The sequence below is a fragment of the Cetorhinus maximus genome, chromosome 17, assembly GCF_964194155.1.
Source record: "Cetorhinus maximus chromosome 17, sCetMax3.hap1.1, whole genome shotgun sequence".
In the NCBI taxonomy this organism is placed as follows: Eukaryota; Metazoa; Chordata; class Chondrichthyes; order Lamniformes; family Cetorhinidae; genus Cetorhinus; species Cetorhinus maximus.
Genome location: NC_135895.1, coordinates 24,819,863 through 24,842,037, shown reverse-complemented (window position 1 = coordinate 24,842,037; position 22,175 = coordinate 24,819,863). Strand labels below are relative to the sequence as shown.

Here is a 22,175-nt window from a genome sequence, read left to right as displayed (position 1 = left end):
CAAATTAGCTACGCTGTTAGTACAAAGTTATGAAGGCTGTTGTCATGACCATGGGAGATACGTAGCATTATTGCTGTTCACCTCTTTTATGAGATTGGGATTTGGGGAGAGGCAGATTCAGAGTCAAATGTTTGTGCAGTTCAAATCAACAATCTTAATCTCGAGAAATGTAACTATTGACTTTTGGCGCCTTGTGTCAATATTAAGGACGTCAAAATCAAATAGAGCAAGGACATGCATTAAGAGCTTGCACTTACATTGTGCTTTTCACAAACTTAGACGTTTCAAAGCACTTTACAAACTAATGTGGTACTCTTGGCCAATGTGATATATTTGAAATGCAGCAGCCATTTTGCACACAGCAATGTGATAATAACCAGATAAACTGTTTCAATGATGTTGGATAAATCTGTGGAGTAGAATTTAAATCCACAGTGTTCTGAATCAGAGGAAAGAGTGTTTTCATTGAGCCACAACTGACAGCAAGGCAGAATAAAATTCTATCTAGTGCTCTAGCTGCTCCTAGCTGTGTGTCTTAATTCAAACGTTAGATGAGCACCCCCTACTGCAACAGTATGAACCTTATTAATTTGCACACCAGCCATCCGAAAAAGATGTCTGAATGAGATTGTCAGTGTGTGACAATTTGTGAGTAAGTTTATTACATGCACCAGTACCTATTATGAACTGGTTTGAAGCTGCGTTAACTAACTTTACACATAACCCTAACAACAGGCAGAATGAAGAGCCTTTTATCCCATTGGTCTGAACTGGACTCAAGCCCATGTCCCAAGCTGAAAGAGCAGCGTAGTCTATTGCAGGACCCAGCTGTTTGCATGGTGTTCTCTGGAACTTTTAGATCCATGAAAACTTTGAACATACTGTATTCTGTATAAATGATAAGTGGGTGGGAGGACTTCTTACTGTAATAAGCGTTTACATTTCAAAATCATTTAAAATGGTGTTCAATAACTGTATTTCAATTGGTGTGTAAAGTGTTGGCTTACGAGCCATTTTTTAACCAATGCAACCAAAGCAGCACACAAATTGTTACTCAAACCTCTAACTGCAGAATTAATATATAGTTTTGGCATGGTGGGTGGTCTGTGGGAAATAAAATAAGATGAAACTCCTTATTATTGTGCTTTACTTTAAAAAAACTATAAGTCTTACGGAAAACTAGGGTAATTTGTTGGCTTGAACTGGACAAGCCATAATAAATACTGTGGCTACAAGAGCAGACCAGAGGCTGGGAATTCTGCAGTGAGTAACTTACCTCCTGACTCCCAAAAACCCCCCTCCACCATCTATAAGGCACATGTCAGGAGTGTGCCTGGATGAGTGTAGCTCTACCAACACTCAAGAAGCTCGACACCATTGAGGACAAAGCATGATTGGCACCCGATCTGCTACCTTCAATGTTTACCCCCTACACCTCCAACGCACAGTGTGTACCTTCTACCAGATGCACTGCAGCAACTCACCAAGGCTCCTTTGACAGCATCTTCCAAACCCACAACCTCTACCACCTAGAAGGACAAAGGGAGCAGTTGCATGGTAACACCACCACCTGCAAGTTCCACTCCAAGCCACACACCATCCTTGGAACTCTATTGTCTATAATATACAGTCCTTCACTGTCACTGGGTCAAAATCCTGGAACTCCCTAATAACACTATAGGTGTACCTACACCTCATGGATTGCAGCAGTTTAAGAAAGCGGCTAACCACCACCTTCTCAAGGGCAATTAGGGGTAGGCAATAAATGGTGGCCTAGCCAGCACCACCCACATCCCATGAATGAATAATTTTTTTAAAAGTGGAGCAAATGAAAAACATGGAACTTAACAGAAGTAATTATACTACACAACGGAAAATAACAGGGCAGACGGAGGATTGTTAAATCAAATTGCTTCGTATGCTTTCACACTAACAACCTTGTGCCTCTCATAGGCATTTATGCAATAGGTGGAAGAGATTTCACCATCTACTTTGTTTTGGACTGATGCTGAACATCTAAATCTGATTCTTGCACATCATCACCCACCTCGCCATTTAAAACTCCAGGAATTTTGCTTTTCGCAAATGTTTGGAAAGTAACCTCCCGTTGGACTGTTGCTTTTGTGTTTAATTAGAGTTGAAGTACTTGCAATTTCTAAGGGGCGTATCTCTGTGCATTGTAACTCTTTCGGGTTATCAACAGATCGCATGTAACTCTTTCGAGTACATTCACAGTTCTTGGTTTTCCGGGAGTGGGACATGAACCCACAACCTTCTGATTCAAAGGCGAGGGTGCTATGAACTGAGCCACAGCTGACACCTCTCCGTGCATGGTAGTGGAGTTTCTTCTCAACAGCAGAGAAGAAAAAGGATACAAATTGCTTTGTGACACCAAGTGGTCTTACAGTTAGGTAAATGTTGCAATTATAGAAACAGGACCTTACCACTTCTGACTGCGGCACATATTTCTCATAGAGGTGCCGCACACTTTCTTTCAATTTCTTCGGTTCCTGAATAAATGCCACGCAGTTGTACAAATCAGTCTTAAAACGCTTGACAACAGATTCTACATGGCGCACCTGAAAATGAGAGAATGGGAAACCGTTAAAATAAATGAGAGACACAAAGATAGAGAAAAGAAGGAGGAAATTTTTAAAATTCTGATCAAACTTATTTCGAACATTTTGTACTTTTTTTAGAATTATTGCAATTTTTGATCGTGGTGCCGGTCCCTATTTTCTCTGTATCTATATTTGCATGTGTATTTACTGTGTAGATAGGCCATAATCTGCAATTTACAAATGTTCGGGAATCGGGATAATTTTTGGGTATCAGCAGTGCGGCCACTAGTGAAATATTACGGGAGTTGGCCAATTTAGGGATGGAGGCCAAGTGCAGGAGGTGTGAGGTCTAATCAAGAGCTGAGATGCGAGTAAGCCCGGCAGCTTTCATTGTGGCTGAAGTGGGAATGCAGCTACCGTGACTTGGACACAAAAAAGAACAACTAATGGAAAGGGAAGTGAGGCTTGATGGCACCATAAGGTTTTTGTTTAACTTGGGCACTCACAGTGGTAGCAGTCACCGTGAGAAATTGCTGCAATGACAAGCCTGTACCTGTCGTTGATCACAGTTTTCGCCGAACGAACGTCAAATGTCATGTAAATTAGAAGCCCCTGAGACGTCCTGCTGTGGATTCACCTTCTGTGAACTGCTGAGTTGTGGACACTATGGGGCACCAGTCACCACTGGGAAAGTAGGAATGTTCAGGGGAAATTCATCTTATTGACCGCTGAGTAAGTGGCTTGCTGCCGCAGTCCGGCAGGGTGCCATCAAGTTGGCTCCGAGAGATCAGCTAAAAAGCAGAATCACGTCAGGGAGTTAGCCAGGTGTTTTTGTTTGCAATTTTTCCAATCCAACCCCCTACCTCAAAATCCACCTCCAAGAAATTGAGAAAATTCTGCCCATATTGAGAAGGGTATATCCTGCTCTATAGTGGGGAAGGCCAGAGAGTATCTTTTTTTTACCTCCCTCGCTGTACATATTTTCCTTTATTACTTAATCTACCTCTTCATCCTTTCTACTCCTTGAAAAAAATGAGCGGATCAAAATAGATATCCAGTAATAGAAGGTTTAGTTGCCTGGTGTGTAAAGAATTTTAAAAGTTGGCGAGATTGTGACCTTCTTCCACATTGTAAAACATATTAACAAGAGAAAAGAATATTTGGCAAAAACTTACAGCAGTTTTCTTTATTGAGCCTAAAATGTCTGATTGTCTGAATCAATTCAGGAAGGAAAAGAAAAAAGTAAAGAGAAGAAAGATGTACATTTATATCATGCCTTTCATGACCTCAGGACATCCAAAGTGCTTTATAGCCAATGAACTGCTTTTGAAGAACAGTCACTGCTGTAATGTTGGAAACATTTTGTGCACAGCACGTTTCGTGGTGTTGGTTGAGAAATGAATATTGGCCAGGACACTGGGGAGAACTGTCCTGCTCCTCTCTGAATTAATGCCATTTGATCTTTTACATCCATCTGAAAGGGCAGACTGGGTTTCATTTAATGCCTCATCTGAAAGATGACTCTTTCAATAATGCAGTACTCCCCTACTACTGCATTGAAGCATAACCTAGATTTGGTTCTCAAGTCTCTAGAGCAGCACTTGAACTGACAGCCTTTTGACTCAGAGGTGAGAGTGCTTCACTGAGCCATGGTCAACACTTTAAGGTGTGATGTTGGTGTATCTTGGTTTAAATGTTACTGTTTGTGATGGTAGGAAGTTTCCAGCTGGTAACTTTTGTGCTTCCTCTTTGCTTCGTTTAAGAGAAGAATAGAGAGAGACATGACTTGATAAAGGGATTTGATAAGGTAGACACAGAGAAACTATTTCTTCTGGTGGAGAAAGGCAGAACAAAGGGGCATAACCTTAAACTTAGAGCTAGGTCAGTTAGGAATTAAATCAGGAAGAATTTTCTGAACACAAAAGGAATGGAAATGGAAATCTGGAACTCTCTCCTCAAAAGACTGCGGATGATGGGTCAATTGAAATTTTCAACGCCAAGATTGATTGATATTCTTACCTAATAAAAGTCTGAGGGAATAGAATTGAGGTGCAGATCAGCGTGAACCAATAGGGCGGCAGAACAGGGCTGAGGGGCTGAAAAGTTGGTAGATTTTTGGGTACTAAAGCGAATTAAGGTATGAAGATAGCACAGGAAGATGGAGTTAGCCATGATCTTATTAAATGGTGGAGAAGGCTCGAAGGACCAAATCGCTTACTCTTACTCGTATTTTGTATGTTCTTATGAATGGCCTGTTCCTGTTCCTCTGGTGATGCCACTGGCACTGGGTCTGTTGTGATTAGTCTTCCTTAGACCTATCACTTGTTTAGACTAAGGGTGGAATTTATTGGTTGCAGTGGAAGGGTGGTGGTCATCCACTGGCTGGAAAACCAGTAGTTCAGCTTCCATGACCATTTTCGGAAGGATCAATGGGATTAAGACCCAGTTGGGCATTTACCTTCCTGTCATCCACCTTCCTAACTCTTGTTAGGAGAAATTCCCTCGAGGAGCTGCTGGCCAATCAGAGGCCATCAGCAACACCACGAGGAGCTGTGGCCATTGCCAGTACTGCAGTGCTGCCAACACCAGGGATTGATGATAGAGCCCCAGTAAACAAGGCCTAGTGAGGGTGTGGGGGAAGATACCCCCTCTCCCAACCTTTCAAGCTCCAGGCCTACCTGCCAGGGTTTTCCTGGCCCACATGGCCTGCCCACCACTGGTTAAATACCAGCAGTAGTGGGATGAGGCCCTTGAGAGGGATCTCCACCTCACATCTTCCTGACTGATCACATGCTCCCCCAGCCCACCTCCGATCTGCCGCCAGGCTGGGAGGGCATTAAATTCCGCCCCAGAAGTAAATCAATGATTCAGACACTCAGGGTGGAAGTTAATGCCCTGCCCCATGGCAAGTTTGATGATGGGAGGGAATTTGATTTTGCAGGAGAGTGGCAGTTGGGACCCCACCACCTTTCTGCTTCCACTCCAATTAAGTCTATGACGAGGAATGCCCATGGTCACCCTTCCTGCCCCACTGCCAATTGAGGCCCTTAAGTGGGTAATTCATGCCCACTTAAGGGTCTCATTCCACCCAGCGGTGGGTTTGGTGGGGTGGGGGGGCCTCACCATGTTGGGTACACGACAGGGAAACCCATGTGAGATGCTTGCTCCAGGGGGGTGGGGAAGGATGGAGGGGGGTCCCTCATTCAGAAGAACTAAGTGCCTGATCAAGGTAGCAGGCATCAATAAAGGGGAAGGGTTGGGGGGTAGGGAAAACTGTTGAGAGCTAATTCCCTGCCCTTGCTGTTGACCTCCCTTCCTCCCCTCTCCCCAGAGGCCTCCACTCCACAACCCCCTCCTGCCACCACTCAACAGTGGACTGGGATCCTGCACAATACTAGGCTTTGGGTGATTGTTGTACCAGCAGCAGCCACCGCTTCCCTGGTGCCGCTGCTGTTCAATAGAGCTGCTAGCCTCTGATTGGCTATCAACTCTCAGGTAGGACTTCTGTCCCTGAGGTCCTTGATCCTGGGGCCCATTGCTCTTCAGTTAAATGCCTGAGTGACACTTAATTTACGGCCTTCCCTAAAAGAGGCAAGGAGGGGCTCTCGCTGCCTCTCCAGCCAGTGGGCGAGACCTGTTACCCCCATCAAATACCGCCCTCAGATTTAGGCTCAATGCAGGCAGCCAGAACAAGCAATTAATGCTTAATGTTGCTAAACATCCTTTCACTTGATATTCTATAAAGTAAAAAGTGGGGGTGGGTTAGGTCAGTTGGCTAGATGGCTGGCTTGTGGCCCAGATTAATGCCAACAACACGGGTTTGATTTCCATTCCAGCTGAGGTTAACTTGGGACCTGCCCCTAAGAGTGGAAGGCAATGGCAAACCGCTGCTGACAAAAACTGCCAAGTGAAATGGCTCAGGATGAAGCAACAGCAATGAGCCAAGGACATGTGTTCAGGCAGAGCTCAAATGAAGGAAGGAAGATTAAAAAGCATCAACATCAGAAACTCAGCAGCATATTGTTCCTAATTTGAAGCAATGGCAATGCAATTAGTAGCCTATGGAAATCTTACATCCAGTTGGGGAACAGCATATCAAAATGCATTCTAATGCCCGTGGAAAATTCATTTTGATATATTTAACACAAAAATGTACAATGTTGATGCAATAAAAGGCTATAGAATTTATCCCAGTTGAATTGCAAGAGGGAAGGAAAGCGTGTGTGTGTGTGTGTGTGTGTATGTGCCAGCATGTATATGGTTAAACGCCTACATAACACATTCTAACCTTCTCCATCTCATTGCGCATCTCTGCTTCTGTTGCCTTTAGTTTCTGTTTGAGTTCACCGATATTAAGTTCCAGCTGGGTATTATGTTTATGAAACAGTTCCAACTCAGTTTCCATCTGTAGAGAGATTAGTGGGAAAAATATGGTTAGAAACCAAACAATGATAAAGCTTTCTGAAAGGAAGCTTTTATTTCTGAAGCAAGTGATCTTTCATTATCTTTGCTCCCAAAGACAATGAGATCTTCTTGCTTGTCAACTGCAAGAAATGATCCCTATATAACATGTCAGTGGTCAATTTTATTCCTTAAATCTGATTAGTATTGCACATTACTGCATACCATATCTAACAATCCTGGTAGTAAGATTTTATGATTTATATTTACCTTGTATCTTTTAATGTTAAAATGTTTTATGTCCCACATGGTAGATTAACCCAGGAAGAGCCTTTTTTAAAATTTATATCAGAGTTGTTTGGAATGTGGTGCTAGATTATATAGTATTTCCTCTATCTCCACAAGAAATAAATGAGCCTAAAATTGGAGATAACTTTGTGGTATCGGTTGGCAATTGGTTATAAGTTCCTTAGCAGTCTGTATTAAGGTATCAGCTTTTTATCATATGCATCAAGGATTTTAATGAAGAAATAGTTGTATCTAGTTTTGAAGATGATACAAGCTAACTTTGATGTCCTGAGGATGAGAGCTGGAATTTAAAAAGGGACATAGTCAGATTAAGTGACTGGGCAAAATTGTGGTGGATGGAATTCAATGGGAGGAATTATGAGGTCAGTGACTTTGGATCCATGAAAGATAAATCAGAAAGTTTTATTAATGGTGAGAAACAAAAACCATAGAGGAGCGATTTGGGAGTCCACGTACATAAATCACCTGAAAATAGGACATAGGTACAAAAATAATTTAAAAAGGTGAATGGAATTTTGGCCTTTATCTAGAGGATGCTAGAAAACAATAGGGAGGAAATTATGCTTCAGTTGCACAGAGCCTTAGTCAGACTCTATCTGCATTCAAAACAAAAACAGAATTACCTGGAAAAACTCAGCAGGTCTGGCAGCATCGGCGGAGAAGAAAAGAGTTGACGTTTCGAGTCCTCATGACCCTTCAGCAGAACTGAGTGAAGTTAGGAGAGGGGTGAAATGTAAGCTGGTTTAAGGTGGGGGGGGGGGGTAGAGAAGTTGGTGGGGGGGTGGGGGTTGGTTGTAGGGACAAGCAAGCAGTGATAGGAGCAGATAATCAAAAGATGTTACAGACAAAGGAACGGAGAGGTGTTAAAGTTGGTGATATTATCTAAGAGAATGTGCTAATTAAGAATGGATGGCAGGACACTCAAGGTACAGCTCTAGTGGGGGTGGGGTGGAAAGACTGACAGGGTATTACAGTTATAGATTTAAAAATAATGGAAATAGGTGGGAAAAGAAAAATCTATATAAATTATTGGAAAAAACAAAAGGGAGGGGGAAGAAACGGAAATGGGGGTAGGGATGGGGGAGGGAGTTTAAGATCTAATGTTGTTGAATTCAATATTCAGCCCGTAAGGCTGTAAAGTGCCTAGTCGGAAGATGAGGTGCACATTTCCGTTTCTTTCCCCTCCCTTTTGGTTTTTCCAATAATTTATATAGATTTTTCTTTTCCCACCTATTTCCATTATTTTTAAATCTATAACTGTAATACCCTGTCAGTCTTTCCACCCCACCCCCACTAGAGCTGTACCTTGAGTGTCCTGCCATCCATTCTTAATTAGCACATTCTCTTAGATAATATCACCACCTTTAACACCTCTCTGTTCTTTTGTCTGTAACATTTTTTGATTATCTGCTTACTGCTTGCTTGTCCCTACAACCAACCCCCCCCACCAACTTCTCTTCCCCACCCCCCCACCTTAAACCAGCTTATATTTCACCCCTCTCCTAACTTCACTCAGTTCTGCTGAAGGTCATGAGGACTCGAAACGTCAACTCTTTTCTTCTCCGCCGATGCTGCCAGACCTGCTGAGTTTTTCCAGGTAATTCTGTTTTTGTTTTGGATTTCCAGCATCCGCAGTAGTTTTTTGTTTTTATCTCTATCTGCATTCAGTTTGCATAACTGCACCTCAGGAAAGATATACTAGCCTTGAAGTGGGTTTTGGGTAGATTCAGCAGAGTGACACCAAGGCTTAAAGGGTTAAATTATGAGGCTAGGTTGCACAAACCTATCTTGTATTCCCTTGAATTTAGAAGGTTGAGCAGGTGATCTAATTGAAGTGTTTAAAATTATAAAAGGATTCCAGAAAAGTTATTTCTCTGGTAAGCGCAGTACAGAACAAGGCGACAAAATCTTAAAATTTTCAAGACGAAGATAGATATATTTTTTATTAAGTAAGCGCACAATTCAGCTTTTTTTTCTCAGAATTAAACTCATCAATTGTGTTCATTGTTGGAAAGAAGCCGACAATAATAGTTATAATTTGTTTATCGGCCTCAATGGTAGCACTCCTTCCTTTGCATCAGAAGTTTGTGGATTCAATCTCCAATCCAAAATCGAGAACTTAAGCTAAACTCAGTGCAATTGCTTCAGTGCAATGTTGGGAGAGTTCAAAGTTCTACGCTCCAGGTGAGATAATAAACTGAGGTGCTACTGTCTGCTGTTCAGGTGACTGTTAAAAAAATTCCCATGGTTATTTTAGAGGAGCAGGGAGTTCTTTCAATCAGCATTCTAACACCACCAAAAAACAGAGATTTGCTGATCATTTATCTCGTCATTTTGGGACCTCCACCTGTACAAGTTAATTGCTATGCGTGCCTATACGACATTTCAGTGGTATTTAATTGATGGTGAGGTGCTTTGGAATTAAGGGCATGATAAAGGATAATATAAATCCAAGTTATTTCAATCACTTTCCTATTGGTTTCCTGAAGACTTACTTGCTGTATTTGTTCTTTCATTTCTTTTATATCATTTTCCCTTGGTTCAATCTGTTTTTTCAGTTCTTTAATTTTGTAATCCAGGACAAATTTAAACTTCTCGAGTTCTTGGTTCTTCTTCTTGAGGTCATAGATGCGCTTTTCCTGTACATGAGCAGAATGTTAGATTAATTTTACGATTATAACACTGAATATAGTTACCATTTCTTTCTAATTAGGATTTGAAGGATAACGTACATCTAAGTGTTTTCAAATAACTTCTGTGTTCTTATTAGATTTGCCTTTCTATACTACAATTATGCTTTCTGTAACACACCTTAATAGGATTTACATTGTGCATGTGGTACTACACATAGAATAATGCTGGTGTAGTATATTTAATGGCTTGCTGTTTGCAGTGATATATGCTAAGATGGCTGCAGTGCTATCCAGTGAGGTTTATAGCATTATTTAGTGACTGGGCTTCAACTAGATAAATTGGGGTTCTTCCAAATTTTTGTCACATCATTATCATTGTCACATGCCAGTTTATTTTCTTCTCTGTGTAATATTCCTATAATATTTACTGGCATATAAATTTTGGATGAGCTGAGGTTTATGGAAGGTGGGAGGATAGAAAAGCATTGGAATAGGTGAGTCTGGAAGTGTCAACTGCATGGATGATTCAGCAGCAGGTGGCTGAAACAGGGGCAAAGATAGATGGAGTATGAGATCTAAAGCTCAGATCTGGGTCAAGTAGAATGCTGAGATTGCAGTCCGGTTCAACCTGAGACAGTGGCAGGGGAGAGAAATGGAATTGGTGGCAAAGCTACAGCGAATGTGTTTTGGGTGAGGGCGATGACTTCAATCTTTGCTAACTGAAGCGAATTGTGGCTCATTCAGGATTGGAAATCTGACAAACAAATAACACATAAGTAGTGGAGCGATTGAAATAGGTTGTGGGGAAGTACAGCTGTAAGACAGTACATCTGTCCCCATGTCTGTAAATGTTGTCACCAACAGGGACAAGATAACTAGATGCATTATGCTAGGTAACGTGAAAATATACTATCAGGGTCAGTTAATCAGTGTTTGATTTATATTTTTATTACAGGGCATTGCCAAACTGTTCATGATATTTTCCATCTGCTATTCCATTTTGTGACTCAGATTCGATGATTAGTTTCACATTTCCATGGAATTTTTAATCTGGTTGTTTTGATACTTGTTTAACTTTATAGTTCAATTTATCTCATTCCTTTTTAAAACTCAAAGGGCAGAATCATCCAGTTCCAATGTCGGCGGGTGTCATGGCAGGCATGAGCGGAAAATATGGCAAGAAGGCCAAAAAATTGGTTTAACACCATCGTGAAACCAGTTTGCAATCGTCCGCTCCACCCATCAATGGTGGACCGTGTTTCCCACCGCTGCACATCAGGAATCTAATTTCAATATGTTAGTATCTCATTATAAGCTCTGCTCGGCGGAATCAACCCCCCACCCCTCAAGGCAAATTTACCGCCTACGTCAACATGACCTCAGAAATGCTGTGCTTCATGACTGCCTTTAAAAGGGCGACCTGAACTTCGAGGGGATCTTGGAGGTGAGTGCACACAACCTTGCGCAACGCTCATGAGCATAAGCCATAAAGTGGTGCTGGACATTTAGGGGCGGGGGGGCAGGCAAGTCACTTTTTGCCGACTGGCTTTCAGCGCTGTGCCGGAGCAAGGGTTTCAGTGCTGGTGAGGCTGGTGGGGTTGGAGCAAGGCAGTACAGGCTGAAGAAAGTACACAAACACACATTGGGGAAGGTGAGGGGAGTGTCCACGCACTTGGAAAAGCTTGGAAAAGTGAGCATTCTTCCACAGCTGAAAATGTTTAGCAGCAGCTCCATTGACATGCTTGGAGTTGGGCCTCTGAAGTTTTTCTGCCCACTCAAACAACACAAAAGTATGAAAATGCCACCAAATGCTCCAGAACTTTTCACTCCCTCAGGCACATACTGCAAATTTATGTGCATTTTAGGGGGCAGAAGAACAATTGGCTAACTGGGCAAGTTGTAGAATCCTTTTGCAAAAGGTGACCATGGAGCAGTCACTGGTGGAGGTGCTCACAGCTCCTTCCACTGTCTTCTTTTAGGTTTGGACTGTACCCCTCATGGTTCAAGCTAACAGTGTAGCCTTGCAGTGCAGGGTAGGAGAGTGCCTGCGCCTGAGCTGAGATCACAGCATGCAGTCCAGTGGCCAAAGCTGCCACCAATCAGTCAAGTGGAGTGGGGCAGAGATGGGTGGGATTTCGGACAGCCATGAAGCGCACTAAACACTGGTCATTCAAGTGGTGGCCAGGACTCTCTTGCATGCGTGAAGGGGCCTTCAGAAGTAACCAAGAGATGTTCTTAGGACACATGTGCTAACCCATGTGTCTCTCCTTTGATTCCACTGGGGGAGAACATCAGGATCATGGAGCCTGGTGACTTAGCAGTATGCCTCATGGCTTATAGGGAGCAGAGAAGAAGCAGAAGAGCGCGGTGGAGGTGCCTGGCTAAGCAAAGGAAGGAGCACTTCCTTCAAGATGAAGGGGTGGCAGGGTCTGCTACGCACGCAGCTGAAGATCCACAGAGAAAAACAACATGCAAGGGTACAGGGAATAAGCAAGAGAATGATCACTAAGTCATGATGCTCATTTGGAGAGCCAGTGCAGACACAATGGGCCGAATGGCCTTCTTCTGCACTGTAACAATCCCTTGCTTCTGTGAGACCCAGCGCTCGTAGGTGCTCCATAGATGGCACTTATCATTCCTGCAGATGATTGAGAATCAGTGTCGCCGAAGACTGCTAATGTTTAGGGAACTGATCGGTCACATTTGCCACCTGCTGCAGGATTTGACACCTCATGGACATGGAGGGCATCCACAGCCAGTGGCCATGAAAGTGACCTTGGCGCTCAATTTTTACGCCAGTGGCTCCTTCCAAGGATCCACAGGTGACCTTTGCGGGATCTTGCAAGCCTCCACGCACAAGTGTATCCACGAGGTCAAGGATGCCTCCTTTGTGAAGGCACAGAGCTTTGTGCATTTTGACCAGGATCAGGAAAGCCAGGAAGAAAGAGCACTGGGATTTGTGCAGATCTCTGGTTTTCACAGGTGCAATGTGCCGTCGACTGCACCCACATAGCGTTTAGATCTCAATGGCAACAAGCAGTCAACTACATCAATCGCAAGGGCTTCCACTCGCTCAATGTTCAGCTGGTGTGCATCCACCACAAATGCATCCTACAGGTCTGCGCACGATTCTCAGCGAGTGTCCTCGACTCCTACATCCTTAGCAAGTCTCAGATCCCTGACATCTTCCAGGGTCCAAAGAGGCTGCAGAGTTGGCTCTTTGGGGACAAAGGCTACCCACAGAGGACGTGGCTGTTGACGCCCGTGCGGCGGCCTCAGTCTGAAGCAGAGTGAAGGTACAATGAGGCTCATGCTACGACAAGGACTTTGGTGGAGCAAACGACAGGCATTTTGAAAATTAGGTTCTGGTGCCTCGACAGGTCTGGTGGAGCACTGCAATACAGTCTCCAGAGGGTGTTGCGCATCATCATAGCTTGCTGTGTGCTCCTCAACCTGGCACTGCAACAGGGGGAGGACCTGGCAGAGGAGGAGTTGGAAGAGTTGCATTTCTCTGATGAGGAGGACGTCAAACGGGATGACGATGATGAGGTCCTTGAAGGTGAGGATGCCAGCGATGAGGCCATCGCACTGGCCAGATGAGACAGGCATGCTGGGGAGGCCCTCATAGCCTTAAGATTTGTGGAGGATGGTGATGAGATGCAGGGAGGACAGTCCCGACATCCTCACCTTGCATTTGTGAACTTTTGACTCCTGTGTGGCTTATGGCAGCGCACATACCCTGTGTTCAGGCTCAAGTCATGGAGACGCAGCGGAAGCCCTAATAGTAGCTAGATTCCAGGAGGGTGATGATGATTTGTGCAGATCTCTGGTTTTCACAGGTGCAATGTGCCATTGACTGCACTCACGTGGCGCTTAGATCTCCATGGCAACAAGCAGTGAGGACACTCCATATATCTTTACATTGCCTCTGTGAATGTCTGACTCCTGTCTTGCTGAGGGTAGCTCGCTTGCGCTCTGTGATCAGGGTCATATCAGGGAGAGGCCGCCATGTAACTTTAAATGCACCTAACCCTTTGTCAGCCTTCAGCACCTGGACCCCCTTCAGGAGCACAGCATCACTGTTCACAGATATTGAAGAGATGGGGGTGGCAGCCACACCTCAAAGATGCTAAGAGCAAACACAGAGAATCACTGAACTTTGTGATGCCTGCCTATGACATTCTGGCAGCAACGACAAGCACCATCAAGGTGCTGGCATCACTAATGTGTCCAGTGAGTGTGAAGCTGGACCAGGACTTTGGTTCGAAGGTTACACACTGCACAGGGAAGAAACCCTGGACTAAGACACCAACCTCTATCTTGTGCAGGAATCAAGGTTTCACATCTGAGTGACAAGAACACTGCTAATCATAACAAAGAGCCATAGGCAAGGAGACATTCTTGGAGTTTATTTACAGTAGTGAACATTATGTACAAGTGATTAACACCCATGCCCACATTGTGCAATTACATCTTCTTAGCCTTCCTAACCCTGCCGCTATGTCTTGGTGCTCCGCCGACATCCACAATGGAGGTGCAGGCGGCCTGCTGACTGCTACATCCTATCTGTGATGACCTTGGCATGCATCCTCTGGAGGGCTGAGACCTGGAGGCTTGCTGTGGGCTCGCTGCACCCTCCTCCTGTGAAGCTGGAGCTGAAGAGGGGATTTGGATCGGCTGGACATTCCCAGAGTCACCTGGGTGGATGGTCCAAGAAGGTTGAGCTGCTGGTTCTTCTTCCTATGGGTGCCCGAAGGCCCCTGGCTGACTCCTTGCGAAGGGAAAGCTGGAGTCAGGTCAGGCTGCCCCACACCCTTCTCGTGTTGACACTGCTGGAGGCCAACTATGGTGTCAGCGATGGAGTTCAGCCCACACAGCAGTGCAGGACCTATATCCTGGACCAAGGTCTCCATGGCAGCCGCCATTCTTCCAGTGTTGACCGCGATGCGTTGGCATGCTGATGCTGTCACCTCGGACTGAAGGCGGACAGACTCCTCCATCGTCCCTTGCAATCTGAGGAGTGCACCAGACATCCCTTCCTGATGTTCCTGTGATTGCCTTTGCAGCTCCACCAACTGATTGGGGTCCGAGTCCAGAGGCTCATCGTCTGACTCGGACTCAGCAGACTCCTTGTCTCCAGCAGTCCTCCAAGTGCCGGCGACCTCGGATATCCCTGTCTCCGCCTGCTGTGGAACAGATTGTGTGGTGTGCTCATCAGATTGTGATTCCTAGGCTACTTTACATCTAGGTCCCACCGGGTGTGTCGCTGAGCTGGTGCAGGGTGTAGGTGAGCGCCATGATGGGTCTTCAATGGTTATTGCCCTCAAGGTCCTCATCCTAGGTGCTCACTGCGCTGGGGTCAGGGTCATGGTTGCCTGAAGGCGACGTGTCAGATGTACTTAGGAGAGAATGTGATGATTATTAGTGTTTGGCAGCCGCATTGAACACATAACAGTGGACTCAGAGTAGCATTGAGAAAGGGATGATGACGTGCAGGATCCTCACATGGGTGTTTAATGCCAACGTCACCGTTGCCGCAGGAATGGTCGACGTCCTCTCTGACCAGCTCTAACGCTCGACTCTCGAATGGAGTGAGGACCTTGATGTCTAGCACTCTACCCTGGGTCTGGGGCCTCTCCCGTTCATTGTGTGCCATTCTGTCCTGCATAAAGACAGATGGAGAGAGTGTGAGCAAGGCGCCATGCCAGGCCAAATGAGAAGGATGCCAGGCATGCGTTTGTGCTGAGTGGAGCTATGGGCGAGATGAGGAGGCAGTCTCCAGAGGAGATGAGGCCAGATGGAGATGTGAGGGTGTGTGTGAGAGAGTGAGCGGTGATGTCCCTTGAGCTGGTAGTGAGTGAGATGCCAGTGAATGTGTGATGGGCTTGTAAATGGGTGAGTTGAGATTGATGAGATGGTTGACTTACCTTGGCAGCATGGATGAGATCATTCATCTGTTTTCTGCAATGGATGGCTGACCTCTTGGGTGCAGCGTTGGCACTGACCACCACTGCCACTGCCTCCCCAGCCAGGCAGTGAGACTGATGGGCCTCCTGCAGCCTTAGTGGGGGTAGAGGACATCGCGGCGGGCCTCCACAGCATTTAAAAGGGGCCCCAGGGATGTATCACTGAATTGGGGGACTGCACTCTTCCTGGCTTTTGGGGTCACGTCTTCACCAGAGTGGTCCTGGGCTGCAAGCATTGAGAACTGTGTATGCAGCTGCAGTTTAAATATGGTGCCCGGTGTGTGGAAGCGGCGAGGTAATGGCAAATCGGAGGCCACCTGCCACTGATCCGACGTGTTTTCCGTGACTGCATAATATATGAGGTGGGAAGGGGACGATACGGCGTGAAAATCCACCATTGTGGCCGGCAGGTAAAACGTCCTTTTTCATCTGCTGCCGCCCTTAGTGCAAATCTGGGACGATTCCACCCAAAGAAGCATAGGAGGTTTTTTTTTTAAATTGGAAAATTACACAGCAGCTTAATATCTCCACTTTCTTTTATATTAATAATTTAAACCAACATGTATATTTTGCACAATTGTGCATTTCATTGCTTTAGTCTTTTAACCTTGTCTCTCTTACTGTGCTATGTAATTAGCACTGGCTTATCTCCCATCTGCATAGTTTAATTTTTTCTTGCTCATTGCCTCCCAGCTTCCTCACCTTGTCCTGGATAGTTTCATCGCGTTCTAAGATTTCTTTCTTGAGCCCTTGGATGTCTTTCTCCAGTGACCTGATGACTCCATGTAGCTTCTGGTGTTCACTCTTCAGCTTCTCAATCTCTCCCTGTTTGTCTTCAATTTCTTTCTGCAAACTAGTAAACTGAAAAAGAGAGAAATGAGGGAGGCGGAGATAAGAGAAGACTCTAAAATTATTAGCTGCCACTTCGCAGACTAGAGACAAACATGGATTGGAAGCTGTGAGAGGAAGGAATGATTAAGCTAATATTTCAAAAGGGGTTTGCCTCTATTCAAAACAGTCCAATCATTATGCCAGATAAATGAAAAATGATTTACAGTATGTCAGGTGAGAACAGGATTTGGGTTAGGGGTCCCCATATTCAATTAGCCTTCTGACACTCAGGCCTGGATTTCCATTCTCCTATCGCATAAGGGGGAGGTGGAATTCTGCCTATTGAGCCAACCCTGTTTTGACTCTGAAGACATTTAATTTGAAAGATTTTAAAAATCATTTTAAAATAATATGGAGTCCTCCAGTTTTTTTCTGTCATTTTAATACCTTTTTTCTCATAATTCCTGTCTCTCCCTTCAACCGGAGATTTGCCTCTTTCTCATCTCTCAGGTTTCGTTCATATTTGATTTTAATGTCCTGAATTTCACGGTCAGCATCCTCTTCTATTTGTTTCTTTGTTTCATCAGATTCTTTAATCTGTTGCCTGGACTCTTCCTGCAACTAGGTAATTTAAAGGTAAATCATCAATACAAAAGTCAACCAATTAGAACAATGCAAAAACACAACACAATATTAAACACAGCAATTTTTGCCAGTAGTAAGTCACTTATTCAGAAAGGATACATTGTGTTTTCAGAGACCTGTTAATTCCTGATCCATGAGCTTCTTCTATCTTACCTGTTCAATAAGTGTACCCTTCTCCTGGAGTTTGGTCTCATAATACTCAGTCAGCTCCTCTAATGCCTGGCTCTTACTCTCATCCATCTCATTCAGCTGTCTCTCATAATCTTCCTGCATTCTCTGGGATTTGAGCTGCAACTCCTGATATTTCTCATATTCCAACATCAGTTTCTGATTGTTTATGCTTTCTGAAATTAGAGTACATTTAGAAGTAAATTTAAAAGATATATTATACGCATATCTTGTGAAGCACATAATGAGAGGTTCATTCCAGCCTTCATAGTACCATACCACAAGCTAACTGTGCACATTGCCATTAAGAACCAAATCTAGACAGTGCAAATGAACTAGGATGATTATCACCATATGCTCATCAGCAGACAGGAGATAGGAATTAATATTTTTTATATTCATTACCCACACATGATCTGTCCGATGATATTATGAGGAACAGATAAGGTAGATAGAGAAAAATTATTTTCACTGTTTGGGACGTCTAGGACTAGGAGCATAGTCTAAACATTAGAGCCAGACCTTTCAGAAGTGAAATTAGGAAACATCTCTGCACACAAAAGGTGGTTGAAGTTTAGAACTCTCTCCTGCAACAGCAATGGATACTAGATCAGTTGTAAATTTCAAATCTATGATCGAAAGATATTTGTTTTCCAAAGATATTAAGGGATATGAAGTAAAGAGTATATGTAGGTTGCAGGTCAGTCACAATCTCTTTGAATGGTGGAACAGGCTTGAGGAGCTAAATGACCTATTCCTCTTCCAGTGTTCCCATGAAGAACCTGACTAATATTTTAATCTATGCTTTTACTTTACAGATCCTGAAGGGCCTTGTGCCTATTTTCAGAATTTTCTAAATACTTTCTTTGTATTTTGGGCGCACATATTCTGACAACCAAGAGTCAAATGACCACCTGTCTGCACAGGGTGTCCACATCCTGAAAATTCTGAGGGCCTGAAAAGACTCTGGTAGCAAGAAATCCTAATGGATGAGGGTAAGACAGAGTACTGACTGCCAGTAGATGATGTTTGCAGGCTGACCTGTGAAATAAGATGTCTAAAGGGTGTTACCAGACTGAAAGAAATGAGAGCTGTGAGTGCCCTCTGCTGGCAAAATACTGTGATAGGTAAAACTGTAAACTTTGTGCATGAAGAATAAGAGGAGAAATTAAAATATTGCTAACACATTGCCAAGTTGTATTGCTGTTTTCAAGTTAAAACTAGTTTCTAAGTAATAGATCAAATCATTAATTTAATCAGCACAGGGAACCAACTTTTTGATACAATATGTAGCATTTATCAGCCATAGTTCGGTGGCTGAAGTAGCTGTTTGTTGAATTAGAGGCCACGAGACAAGAATCAATGCAGCACGCTCTTTACCTAACTCCTCAATGTCTTTCACATGTTTATCCAGGATAACTACAGTGTCCTCCTTATGCTTTTTCTCAGTCTTGTCTTTGTCAGTCTTCAAAGCCTACAACAGGACACAATATTTGATTATTTTGAGAGTTTGATTCAAAAAGCACCAGAAATGCATCTCAGATTTTACTTAATACAAGGTGGAGGATTGCACTGTGTATGCTATTGGGTTGAAATAGACTGACGTACTGGAAAAGTATGACCCTCCACCAACTGAATATTCTTCGAATCAATATTGTCTCATTAAAGAAGCCTTCTCCACTTTACTTCATGCTATACGCTCTTTTATAAAACAAAATCCCAACTTCCCATCCAATGTAAAGGTCAAATCAATTCTTTAAGACATCTATAACAGATTATTGGTGCATAACTTTTCAACTTACTTTCTGGTAGAGCTAATTTCTTGATATTCATATAAGTCTTCATCCCAAAATGTGTCCCATGTATTCCCCCAAAAGTTGACAAGACATAAGTTAAAGGGCAAATGTGTGATAAACATATAAATTGAATTATGAGTGCTATAGATAATTTTTCAACAACACTTCATGTTTACGCTGTGCCTATATGCCCAGGACAATACCATTAATGCCTGTTTTTATTGCCTACCTGGTTCTTTGTTTTCAGGGATTCCATTTCCTGAATAAATTTCTCAGTTAATTCTTTAATTTTGTCACTGTAATTCATGTCCTTTAGTCTGAGTTGGTATTCATTCTCCATCTTCAGTTCCTCGACACGAGTTTTCAACTCCAGCGTCAGTTGATTCTTTTGGAAGAGAGAAAGTAATTTTCTGCCATCAATTTAACGTTAATCACAAACTTTAACATTAGCAACAACCTTAATCAGTAATACAAACTGAATTATCAGTGCTACAAATGGTTTTTCAACAACACTTGAATGTATGTAGCACCTTTAAAAGCGAAAGGAAACCCCAAAGTGCTTCACAGAGATTTAAGGGACCGGGTGTGGGGTTAGGGTGAGGTGAGACCATAGAGGGATTTAAACATGAAGATTAGAATTTTAAATCTGAAGTGTTGGGCTATCTGTAACCGATGGAGGTCCGTGAGCTCAGAGGTGATGAGCAACTGATGGTGGGGTATAAGTTATGCTTCCACTATACAAAGCCCTAGTTAGGTCACACCTCGAGTATTCTGTTCAGTTCTGGGCACCACACTTTAGGAAGACTATATTGGCCTTGGAGGGGTGTGGCATAGTTTACCAGAATGATACCTGGAGCCAGAATTACACATACTAGGGTTGCATTCCATGGAATTTAAAAGGTTAATGGGTGATTGGATCAAAGTTTTCAAGATATTAAGGGGGACAGATAGGGTAAATAGAAACTATTTCCATAGGTTGGGAAATCTAAAACTGGGGAGCAGAATCTAAAGGCTGGGGCCAGATCTTTCAGGAGTAAAATTAGGAAACAATTCTACATGCAAAAAGCGGTAGAAGTTTGGAACTCTCTTTTGCAAAATGAAGTTCATGCTGGCTTGCATGTTAATTTTAAATCTGAGATTGTTAGTTTTTTGCTGTTGGAAGGTATAAAAGGATATAGCGGGGGTGGTGCGGGGAAGGCAAATAAATGAAGTTCAGTCACAGATCCGCATTCAATGGGTGGAAATTTCCATTCTGGAGACTAAGTCCGGTGGCAGCAGCAGAAGTCAGAGTGACTTCCGCTGGAGAGCGGGACAGCTGAACATGTGAGATCTTGCGCTGTTCAGCTCATTAATTATGCATCTGTGAGGAGCAGGTTGAAACTTGTGACAGGGCTGGCAGGAAGTGGCCTGCCCCAACATTACCTCATAGGCGCCAATGTCTGGGCACCATATTGAAATGGCGCCCGAACAGCTATTCACTCATTGCAGGCCAGGACCTCCGGATTCCATAAAAAATACTCCAGGAGAAGGCAGCGACCTTCTGCCCCACAGTTCAGCAATGCCGCTATGGAGATTCTCTTCCAGGTTGTCGAGAAAAGGCAGGAGGTTCTTTTTCCCAGGTGTGGGAGATGGAGGCCCCCCAGTCTCTCCATGCCAGTCTGGGAGCAGGTCACCAGAGTGGTGAGTGCCCATGGAGTCCAGAGAAAGACCTCCCTGCAGAGCAGGAAATGGGTGAATGATCCCATCCGCTATGCCAGGGTAAGCCAAATTTCTTCTCACTGTAAACTCACACTCTCATAAGGGCATCAGGTGGTTCAAGGGTTAGAGTCCACAGGGATGTCACACAGGGTCAGCAGTTGGCTCATCAACACTCAATGTGTCATAGCCACTTAAAGCTCACCATCTCATGTAAGTCCCTGCACAAATGGAGTCTTAATTCCTTACTAGGGAAGGCTCAGCACACACAACAGGCATGCAAGCTTCTGAACTGCTCTTTCATCCATAGTGCTCAATCCATCTGTCTCAATGCAGGAGAAAAATGCCCATAACAAACAAGAAAGAGCCAGGACTGGAGATGAGGACCCTCACCACATTTGAGGAGCTGGCTGCAGAGCTGACAGGGGAGGAGACTGAGCCTACCAGCGTGGAAGGCAAGATCAGCCTCCCCCAGCAACGCAGTGAGGGAGCATCCATCATACAATGATAACACGTGGACAATGACTGAGAGTGATCTGTAATGTTTGAGCCTGCCTAGTCAATTACTAATTCTCTCTTCTTCCTATTCCAGGTACCAGCAAGAAGAGGGGGAAGACATCGTCCTCCACAAGAGGAAGCCCCAGCCCCCAGGTCACCTTGGAGGAGGAAGAAGAGGGTCCCTCACCTGTACAGCTTTCACTGCATTCATGTGCATCCCGCACCAGCACAGATCTACACACCTCAGTGAGACCTAGTTCCAGAGTAAGCTTGGGTTCACAATCTAGTGATCACCTCATGGACAGGAGTTCACAGCAGTGACAGTTGAAGTCTCTGGCACTCGGAGGACTGCTGGAAGCCAGGCCCCTGCTGAATCAGAGTCTAATGATGAGCCTCTGGAATCAATCCTAGGTCAAATGTTGGAGATGCATAGAGAGGCAGGGGAACAATAGGCTGAGTTGTAAGAAGCCGTCAGTAGAATGGGACGAAGGACAGAGGAGTCTGTCTGGGTTCTCTCTGATGTCGTGGCTCTGGCATGCAAGCTCATCGAAGCCTCCATGGGATGGGTGGCAGCTGCCTTGGAGACCCAGGTCCAGAAGAATGCACAGTTTCTGCCAGATTTGTGCTCGGACCTGCACTCCATCACTCTGGCCACGGATTCCAGTAGTGGCT

General features: G+C 44.2%; 1 protein-coding gene across 1 annotated transcript in view; it reads right to left on the bottom strand.

Annotated features, from left to right (window-relative positions):
• The window catches only part of cfap57 (cilia and flagella associated protein 57), a 94,889-nt gene that overhangs the window by 22,230 nt on the left and 50,484 nt on the right, over positions 1-22,175 (bottom strand). Inside the window, exons 12-19 of the mRNA XM_078560846.1 lie at positions 19,540-19,695; positions 18,895-18,988; positions 17,500-17,690; positions 17,149-17,322; positions 16,573-16,731; positions 9,767-9,910; positions 6,850-6,966; positions 2,445-2,579 (exon numbers count right to left, since the gene is read on the bottom strand). Coding sequence (XP_078416972.1) covers positions 2,445-2,579; positions 6,850-6,966; positions 9,767-9,910; positions 16,573-16,731; positions 17,149-17,322; positions 17,500-17,690; positions 18,895-18,988; positions 19,540-19,695 — 1,170 coding nt within the window. The remainder of the gene's footprint in view (positions 1-2,444; positions 2,580-6,849; positions 6,967-9,766; positions 9,911-16,572; positions 16,732-17,148; positions 17,323-17,499; positions 17,691-18,894; positions 18,989-19,539; positions 19,696-22,175) is intronic.